Source organism: Sitophilus oryzae, unplaced genomic scaffold (assembly GCF_002938485.1).
Source record: "Sitophilus oryzae breed Bouriz unplaced genomic scaffold, Soryzae_2.0 scaffold_476_pilon_pilon, whole genome shotgun sequence".
Lineage (NCBI taxonomy): Eukaryota > Metazoa > Arthropoda > Insecta > Coleoptera > Curculionidae > Sitophilus > Sitophilus oryzae.
Window position 1 is genome coordinate 990114 of NW_022147058.1, and position 10845 is coordinate 1000958.

The 10845-nt window shown below is 31.0% G+C and overlaps 1 protein-coding gene across 1 annotated transcript in view; it reads left to right on the plus strand.

The window, feature by feature from the left end:
• Nucleotides 1–10406, plus strand: part of LOC115886221 (calcium-binding mitochondrial carrier protein SCaMC-2) — a 52813-nt gene extending 42407 nt beyond the window's left edge. The window contains exons 6-7 of the mRNA XM_030905307.1: nucleotides 4210–4780; nucleotides 9262–10406. Of these exons, the coding sequence (XP_030761167.1) occupies nucleotides 4210–4780; nucleotides 9262–9452 (762 nt within the window). The 3' untranslated portion in view covers nucleotides 9453–10406. The remainder of the gene's footprint in view (nucleotides 1–4209; nucleotides 4781–9261) is intronic.
• The last annotated feature ends 439 nt before the right edge of the window (nucleotides 10407–10845 follow it).

The following is a 10845-nucleotide window of genomic DNA, read 5'->3' on the forward strand; positions in this document are numbered from 1 at the left end:
TATCAAGAAATTATATTTTTTAGCTAAAAACTAAAAAAAAAATTGAGTAAATTCCAAATTAAAAAAAAAAATCGTGAATAAACCTCATCGTGTTTCTGGGGTAGAAATATGCTACCCCTAAAAATATTTAAAATATTTGCACTTATTTAAGACTCACCTTGTATAACGAGTTAAACATTTATACCTGTCGGTCTCTTGATCGAAAAAGCATAAAAGAGGTTAGGATTAATAAAGTAGAGTATTCAGTGCTCGCGTAAATAATGGGACCGTTCTTTTAGTTTTCAAACCCTTGCATATATCGCGATGAAATCTTGCATATACAGTAGGGTGGGTCAAAAAAATCGAAACTGTTAAAATTATTGTGCATTAAAGTTTGACAATAAATATATTTTAAACGGTTAATTTAATCGACTAATCATAAGAAACCATTTTTGTAGAGCAGTTAATTTCCTAAAACCATGAGCTGCGTGTATCACAATGATTTTTTGTTAACGAGTTATAGAATTAATAAAAAAAGAAATCTGCCTTAAAATCAAACTTCAACCTTTAATAACTTTCAAACGGTGAGGTTTACAAAAAAATTGTAAGAGACCTTTTTTGTAGAGAATTCAATTTCCTACTAATATATGGGCAACGTGGCATTGTTTGGGAAATATCGTAAATTATTCTTGATCTGCAATTTTCCTGTATATCGCGAGTTGTAATGAAAAATAATTTGAACTTTTTATTTGTATAGTGAAATTAATGTTTACAATTCGATGCTGAGGTAAAAATCTAGAATTAAATAAACGTATAAAGAAATTTCAGGAATCTAAATCTAACTGATAAGAGAATTGAGGTATTTAGCGGTTTCTCGTTAAAATTTTTTGTGCTGTTGCCAGCTTGTGCTGAGAACAGGATATTTGGGGATTGATAAGAGCAAGGGACTTCCGATCCGTTGAGGAGAGTCTGTTCTTTTCGCAATCCCTATAATTAAAAGGAAAATAATATGGAGCAAAAACAAAAAAAAATCCGATATGAACGAAATAAAAGAAATGTTCGATTTTATTAGAGAAAATATGCAAGTAATGGATGGTAAACTATCTGATGTTATAAAGGAGCTGAGAGATACTAAGCTAGAAAATGCGGCGTTGAAGACAGAAATTAAAGCGCAAGGAATGAAGATTGCCAATTTGGAAAGAGAGATTAGAAAGAAAAATCTGATTTTTAAAGGTATTATGGAAGATGAAAAAGAGGACTTCGAACTAACCAAACACAAGACAATTAAAATTTGTGAATCCTTGGGAGTGCCTATTAAACCAGAATTTGATGTAGACCAGGTAAGAAGAATAGGCAAACAAATCCCAGGTAAACCGAGACCAATATTACTACAACTCACAACTACAAATAAGAAATTCGAAATACTAGGAAAAACTAAAGGATTAAGAGGATCTAACATATGGATTGATGAGGATTACCCAAAGGAAATACAAGAAGAAAGAAAAATTCTGGTGTCCGAAATGAAAGAAGCATGGAAAAAGGGCGAAAAAGCACAACTTAGATACAACAAACTAATTATAAACGATAAGGTATATGATGCAAGCAACATAATAAATAGGGAGTCAACTAGCCAATATAATAACGCCGACAAGAAGAGAAAACCCGATATGAGATCACCGGAAAATGATAAATTTGGAGAACAACTGAGAAAGATTACGCGAACTTCAAAAAACTAGAACTAACCAATGGATTACACGGAGCAGGATTATCGGACATGGAACTTGGCATTAAACGGACATTGAAAGGAAACTTAAATGGAAAAGGCTAACATTTGGTACATGGAACATTCGGTCGATAAATGACAAAGAGGGCGAACTAATTAAAGAATTTGAAAACATTGACCTAGACATACTAGCTATAACTGAAACTAAAAAGAAAGGAAAACAAACAGTAGAATTACAAAATGGACATATAATGATTTTGAGTGGGGTCCAGAATGAGAAAAGGGCACAGACCGGAGTTGGTTGTATTATAAAAAGTACCTTAGCTAAATTTGTAACTAAATGGGATACTATATCAGAAAGAATCATTATGGTACAATTAAGGCTTGAAGACAAGAACACGATACACATATTAATACTGTATGGCCCAAATGAAGATGAAAAAGCTGAAGTAAAAGACGTAAAAGAAGTTTTGGGATGAGACAAGAAAGCTTAATACAAGCAGTAGAAATGAAATACCTACGAAAAGTGCTAGGGGTTACGAGGATGAATAAACTACGCAATTCCCATATTAGAGAGCAGCTGAAAGTCCAGCCAGTACTAACAACTATCGAAAACTGCCAGTTGAGGTGGTACGGACATTTGAAAAGACTCAACAAAGAGAGACCAGTAAGAAGAGTATGGGAGGCAAAAAGGCAGGAAAAAAGGGAAAAGGGTAGACCTGCAACTACTTGGGATCAAAATGTTGCAAAATTACTTAAAACTAGAGGGATCGGCTGCGCCGAAGCAGCAAGCATGGCCCTGGACAAGAAGAAGTGGCAACATTTTATTTATGGAAAGTAGCTACTAGAAGCCTACACTTTCCGGTAGAAGGCCTTCGATTATACATATACTAATATATGAAACGAGATATTTCTTGCACAGTGGCACACAGTTTTGTTTAAAAAAATATTCCAGTGGGGACCCATATGCACGTCTCTGAATCTATCGACACTTTTTAGCATTAAAATGTATAGCACTTATAATCGCTTTTATCCCCAAAATTTCATTCGAATTGCTAAAAGCATTTCGAAGAAAATTATAATAAATCGAAAAATGAAGACTTATCCTCCTGCAACTACATAACAAAGCAGAATCGGACCTATATGGATATAAGAAATAAATCTTATTTTTACGCGGGGAATCTCCCCACGAGAGATGACACATGTGTTTTGAAACACCCTGTAAAAATTAAGTAGTCATTTAAGACTGAATCGATCTGAGTATCTAAACTATACATACTAGAAAATTAGTCTCTATCTCTTTTAAAAGAATAAAAAAATGCTTTGCAAAAAATTCATTATTACAAATAATTATCCTTCGATTTGTTTCTTTAATTTTTTATTGTAACGGAATGATATTATATACACTCAGATGCAAAAAAAAAACGCAACGGAGAAAATTTTGGTCAAATTTAAACTGTTATATTTTTGTTATTTTTAGCCCTATTTTCATGATTTTTTTAGCAGGCTGTATATAATTATATCAACTTTAATTTGTAAACTCAGTTTTTTCTAAACTTTAGTATTTGGCATATTTTTTTTATTATAGGGTTAATCGAGGGGTTGCTTTTTACCTTAACTTTGACACACCCTGTGCAATAATTTCGTGTGTAAATTTTCCTGAAATATAATTTTAGGGTCAGAACCATGTCTCCTGAGTATTTTATTTTTTGGATCATGTCAATACATGCCTTGGTTAATTTTTAAGAGCGAAATGAACTTGCCACCAACAATTTGCAATTTTTTCAATTATAATTCATTTTTGAAGTTTTTTTTCTATATGACAAGGCAGCTTTGGTGATTATTGTGAACTATATACTACTATAAACTGCCCATCATGTTCGATGTTTGGAAAATGCTTGGCAGGAGGGTTAGAGGTCGCGAAGCGTTATCAACTTCATTAAATGAACTTCGCTTGGTCCTTAAAGAAGAATGGGAAAACATAACGCAATATGATATATGCAGCCTCAATGACAGTACGAACAAACGTATACAGGCAGTTATACCAGCCAGGGGAGCAATACAAAGTATTAGAGTATTTTTTACAAATTTTTTTCAGTTAGTCCTGTTATCGTTATTAATGTTTATTAAAACCAGGACTGTATCGTTAGTCTTTAACGTTTTTTTTTAATTTAGTATAGATTATCCGATGCAGCGTAATATGACGTTACAACAATAGTCACCAAAACACATTTCGTCTTTTTAAAAAAGTACATCAAAAGTAATGATAACTGAAAAAAATGCAAATTGATCGTGATCAGTTCGTTTCGCTTTTAAAAAATAACCAAAGCATGCATTGACGTAATCCTAAAAGCAAAATGCTCAGAAGACATGGTTCTTACCGTAAAATTATATTTTAGGAAAATTGACACCCAAAATTATTACACACTGAGTGTACTTTATAATGGTACATATAATCAATTTTAACTGAAATTTCAAAATTCAATAAAATTTAAATTTATTTTTAGGTCCAGCCGTCTAAGCAAAAGATTGCAGATTGTATGCAATGCATGATTAAGGAAGGTGGAATTAGTGGACTTTGGAGAGGAAATGGCATAAATGTATTAAAAATCGCTCCAGAATCGGCGATAAAGTTTGCCGCTTATGAACAAATCAAGCGCTTATTAAAGGGTGACTCAAAAAATAGTCTGACGATATACGAAAGGTTTTGTGCTGGGGCTATGGCTGGGAGTATCAGCCAGACAGCTATCTACCCCTTAGAAGTTTTAAAGACCCGATTAGCTTTACGGAAGACTGGCCAGTATAAAAGTATTGCTGACGCAGCGTACAAAATTTATGTCAGAGAGGGTCTAATGAGTTTTTATCGAGGTTACATTCCAAATATTCTAGGCATTGTTCCATATGCCGGAATCGATTTAGCGGTTTACGAAACATTAAAGAAGAAATACTTTAAGACTCATTCAACTGACGAACAGCCAAGTTTTTGGATGCTTTTAGCTTGCGGTAGCGCTAGTAGCACTCTAGGACAAATGTGCTCTTATCCGTTAGCGTTGGTTCGCACCAGATTACAAGCCCAAGGTATGTATACACATATACACATATATTCAAGACATTATTACTTTTCGCAGAAAAAAAACGTGGGTGTTTGGGAAGGCTCGAAAGAAAACAATTTTTTTTCTGCGTACTACTGGGAACTAACAATAATCATAATTATTACTTTTATTTCAATCATTCTAGTATTATCTTAGATCGTGTAAATTTCGTGGATAAAGCTATGCCATAAGTTATTACACACAATTTTGTTTTCACTGGCATAACATTTTCTACTATGTTCTCTATGGATATCTCGGAAACTACTGGAGATAGAAAGTCGGGTAAAGAATTTCAGTTTTGCGAGATCAAAAATATGCGCTTTTCGGATTTTTGAAAAAGTTTATGGCTTACTAGATATTTCGAAAAAAAACAACAAATTGCGGCAATTTTAAAAATGCTCCCCAATTCCATTATAATATATTTTAGACAAAAAGCTTTGAGATAAAAGATTTTTTTCAAAAGTGTGTCATTTTTGACATATAACACACACATGTTTTTTAAATGGAAATCATAGTTGGCCATGACTTCATAAAAAGCGTAATTTTGAAAGCTTTCCAGCGAATTCCTATCTTTTTTGACTAATTTCACTTAGTTGGTATGGTATTATCATTCCATTATGATTTATAATTTTAGATAGATTTATAAAAAGATAGAAAATTTTATTAAACAGTTTCTTTACAATATACATTAAACAAATTAAAACTTAAAAAACTAATATCACTATACAGGGTGCGGCAATAGTGCGTCAGGCATCTGTAGCTCCTAGAATAAAAACTTGAGAATTTTGTTTAAGTGCAAATCTAAAGTATGTACCAGGATGTATTTCAGGAAAATATGTAAACTTCTATAGGGTAGCTCAAAAAAGTGTCAGTTGACCTGGATGATTTTTTTTAAATGGAACACCCTGTATATTATTGCATTTTTGGCTTCCTTTCAGATCACTTTACATAACCCTAAGATATGAATAAATATATTTCTATAGTTTCAGAGATATTAAAAAATAAATCAAAAATATATATTTTTCAGCCCTTCTTAAAAATATTAAAAATACAGGAACTGTTCTGAAATGAAAAGTACATTAGGCATTTACTTTAGATGGTCTGTTCTTACTTTGCTATAAATATGGTAATCGTAAATCATACAGGATGTTCAATATTCTACGCCAAACTTTCTAAAATATAAAATATTTTTTCTTTGTTTTTTTCAATGGAACACCCTGTATATTATTTTTTTATTAGATCGAAAGTTAAAAAATTAACATTTTTTGTATTTAGAGTATTTCAAAATTTTTAACGGTTTCGCAGATACACGCAGTATAATTTCATATGGCGCTGTCAATGGTAAAATACGAGAGAAAAATCATTGGGTGGCTTTGATAAAAATTTACTGTGGAAAATGCCATATGAAATATAAAACCGCAAATATCTGCGAAACCGTTAAAATTTTTGAAATACTCTAAATACAAAAAATGTTCATTTTTTAATTCTCCATCTATTGAAAAAATAATATACAGGGTGCTCCATTTAAAAAACCAAGAAAAATTATTTTATATTTTAGAAAGTTTGGCGTAGAATTTTGAACATCCTGTATGATTTGTGATTTTCATATTTATAACAAAGTAAGTACAGACCATCTAAAGTAAATACCTAAAATAGTCTTGATTTCAGAATAGTTCTTGTATTTTTAATATTTTTTTTAAGAAGGACTGAAAAATATATATTTTTGATTTATTTTTTAATATCTCTGAAACTATCGAAATTTATTTATTCATATCTTAGGGTTCTGTAAAGTGATCTGAAAGAATCCAACCAAAAATGCAATAATATACAGGGTGTCCCATTTAAAAAAAATCATCCAGGTCCACTCACACTTTTTTGAGCCACCCTATAGAAGTTAAAATATTTTCCTGAAATACATCCTGGTACATACTTTAGGTTTGCACTTAAACAAAATTCTCAAGTTTTTTATTCTAGGAGCTACAGATGCCCGACGCAATATTGCCGGACCCTGTATACACTTTAAGTCATTTTAGGAAATGTTCCTAAAAAATCTTTAAATGTTATTGTTTTGAGTCCATAAAATGCATCTTTTTAAAACTGAATTACAAGCTTTTCTGACAGAACGGCGGTCGACATTTAAACTTCTGTTGTTCCGCCTCTTCGAGTGCCTCTCTTGATTCATAACTTTTCTTGTAAACCTTGTTGTTAACCATACTACATAAAAATATAAAACGGATAGACCGAGGAGGCCTATACAATTGTTGAAGGTTAGGTTATACGTAGGTTATATGATCCAAGATTATTATCGACACTATACAAAACCTTAAATGAAATTATCTAAAATAATCTAAAATGCGCTATTTCTAACAGTTACTGGTTGTAATATTATACAGGGTGGCGCACCTCATTCGCCTCGGTTGATTATACGAAAACGGAAAGATGTAGGAACAAAATATTTTATGGGTATATGTGGGGAAGTAATGTGGACAATTTAAAATTATTTTGAAATGTACAGGGTGTTTCAGAACTAAGATCAATACCAAAGTTGTATTTTTTCTTATGGAACACACACACACCCAGTATTTTATTTCATTTTTGGATTCTTGGGCCCAAAAAAAGGTATTTATTATAAAGGTTAAATATGTTTAAAATCTTTGGTTTTTGAGATATTTAAAGATATTTAAATTTGCATGCCACAGTAGAATAGTTTATGAACACCCTGTACATTACTTTTCAGAATTAATTCTTGGACTGAGTTTAAAGGTAGAGAAATAAACTTTACAGAAAAATGCTATTCCTCCCTTAAATGTATACAGGGGTATCAAAAATTGCTGGTCCATTTTAAATATTTATTTTACATAAAAACTTCGTTATTTCAAATGCAACACTATGTATTTTTTTTAAATAAGTCAAAGCAGATTTAAATGCTCATTCAAACTATATTAGGGTTTCCTATACCTATCTGGCACAGATTTTGAATAAAAAGCCATTTTTCAATAAAATTGTAATCAAGATGGCTAGTGTTGTCATGGCAAGTTTCTAGTGACAGTTAGTAGCTATTTTCAAAATTGAAATTAGTTTATGGACTTATTTAAATTTATACCAATTTATACTTTTATTTAATTTACCTACAATAGTTTAATAAATTATATTCATTAAATATGTATTTATTAATCTAATAGAAAAGAATAAGGATAGAAATAAGAAAAACGAATAAGTAGTTAGAACAAGTTCTTTGAATTATTTTACGATAACTTGTAGATATATGGATTTTCTATAAAAGAGCCAATTACGGCAAATTCATTTTCTTCACTTGGTATAAGTTACAGCAGTTATGGTACAAGCAGTTAAGTGCAAGAATCCTTATATAATTTTATTATATACCTATACTGCAAGAAATTTGTTTTCTATTTTATAATTTGGCTTGCCTGAAAAAAGCCTTTTACCATCCTTTTACTACCGATAGTTGCGCCCCGGTGGTACGAAAGTACTACCATTGCACGCAGGCCGCTAACTCCCGTTCGGGACTTAATATCTAACCGACACTTTCCGACAAGTCGGAATTAGCTATCTCTGCGCTGTAGTTGTCATTTTGTGGATCTGCCCAAGCTCACCTGATGATGGAGTAGGGCTCCGAAACGGGTAGTGAGAGCACGTTGATCCACATTATGACAAACACAGCGTAGAATTAAATGTCTATATAAGCAGTTAAGTGGCAAGAATCCTTATATAATTTTATTATATACCTATACTGCAAGAAATTTGTTTTCTATTTTATAAATTTAAGGAACCAATACCATTTTTCAGTAAAGTTTATTTCTCTACCTTTATACTCAGCATAAGAATTAATTCTGAAAAGTAATGTACAGGGTGTTAATAGTCTATTCTATTGTAGCATGCAAATTTAAATATCTTTAAATATCTCAAAAACTAAAGATTTTAAACATGTTTAACCCTCATAATAAATGCCTTTTTTTGGGCCCAAGAATCCAAAAATGAAATAAAATACCGGGTGTGTGTTCCATAAGAAAAAATATAACTTTGGTATGGATCTTAGTTCTGAAACACCCTGTATATTTCAAAATAATTTTAAATTGTGCACATTATCTCCCCACATATACCCATAAAATATTTTGTTTCTGCATCTTTCCGTTTTCGTATAATCAACCGAGGCGAATGAGGTGCGCCACCCTGTATAAGGAGTTAGGAGTTGGGTGCTCACATATTATGTGAAATGCATTTTATGTATAGTCTGTTCAGCTAAAGAATATATAAAAGTGACACTAGTTGTTATTGTTATACATATAAAAGTGACAATAGTTATATTATAGTTAGTTTCATTGAAAATCGTCATTTGTCTAGAAAAATTAGTCCCTTGCTTGATAGACTATGTATAAAATTTACTTGTAATTTACTACACAATTACTATAACAATAACAAATATTTTATTATGTTTTTTTTTTGCAGTATTACATCCAACTATTGACCCTGGAACCGCTACAATGACGGGTGTTTTTAAGACTATCCTGGAGAAAGAAGGTATTTTTGGTCTTTATAGGGGTATAACTCCGAATTTTATTAAGGTTATGCCAGCAGTAAGTATATCGTATGTGGTCTATGAATATTCAAGTCGAATGTTAGGGGTAAATATGACGTGATGCAGGTGCATGTTAGGAACAAATTACATTATTTATTATATTTATTTAAAGAATCTATCTCTTAATCTTTAAAAGATTGCAAATAGAGGTGAACAATTTTTAACTTTTAAATACTCTCAAGATTCTCTGATGAAACTAAGGTTAATTAGTTATTTTAATATAATATACTTCTGACACCAAATAGAATATTTAAGAAGCTTTACAAACTGCATTTTCTCGAACATCTCTTTAATATATCACTCCTTTTAAGTGTTAATGGAGTTGCTTGCGTTTTACTACCAACACTTATATACATTTAACTTCTTTAAGTTTAAGTAAAAATGTATTTTAGTAAATCAAATAAATTTATGTAGTATTGTAAACATATCTTAAATTGGTCATTTAGAATTCATTAAAGGGGTATTGAAGTCTGTTGTCAACATTTGGCATAATATTTTGACAACTAGGTCAAAATTATGAAGTGATCGAGTTGAACTAATTCATATTAATTTTTATATCCCAGCATAGTAAATTTTAATAAAATTTAAAATTCAGATTTAGAGTCCAAACGTTGAAGCGTTACTATATAAATTTGAAGAAATTCTTTATTTTCTATGTTCTCAGATAAATATTTATATATTAAATTTATAAAATAATTCTCAGTAAAGATTTTATTATATTTAAAACAATTTTTAATTGGTGCTAGTTTAATTTTTGCTACCCTTGGTTCGGTGATAAATGAAAATAAAGACTGTCCAACGAGTCAGGGAGAGTTCGACACAACAGCTGTCACTGTCAGGTATCCTCTCGTCGGATAGATTTTAGTTGTGTAAGTAAACAAGCAACTTCAATGACTAATAATATGATAATTGTTACAAGAATGTATTCCAAGATTAAATGTGATTGTACTTAATATTTTTAAAATATTTATTATGTTAAATTAGTGTATTTACAGATTAAATAAATGAGTTTCAATTTGTAGTTTTAATTGTACCTATTCTCCTAACTTTTAATTCGTTTTGTTCAGTAAAATAGATAGAAACGGGTATACAAACTAACAGCGTTTTTAGACCCGGCAATTTACTCGTTAAATTAATTTCACCAGTTATTGTCTTGTGCAATTTTTTGGCGTTGTTAAATGACAATATAACGTCAAGTAAGTCAAGATCATCTTATTTAAAAGATTAAAAACTACAAGTTCTATTGTCCTTTAAAAATTTAATGTTTATGAATCAATTCAGTTTCTTAAAAGCCGAATGCTTGTTTTTTAATTTATCTTTATGTGTACATATTTCAAAGCATCTAAGGCGCATTCTCACGACTCGTGTACTTGACAAACATTTGTAATTGGTATACAGGGTATACAAGGTGCAGGGGGCATCTATACAGAATTTCTAAGTTATTTATTATAGGA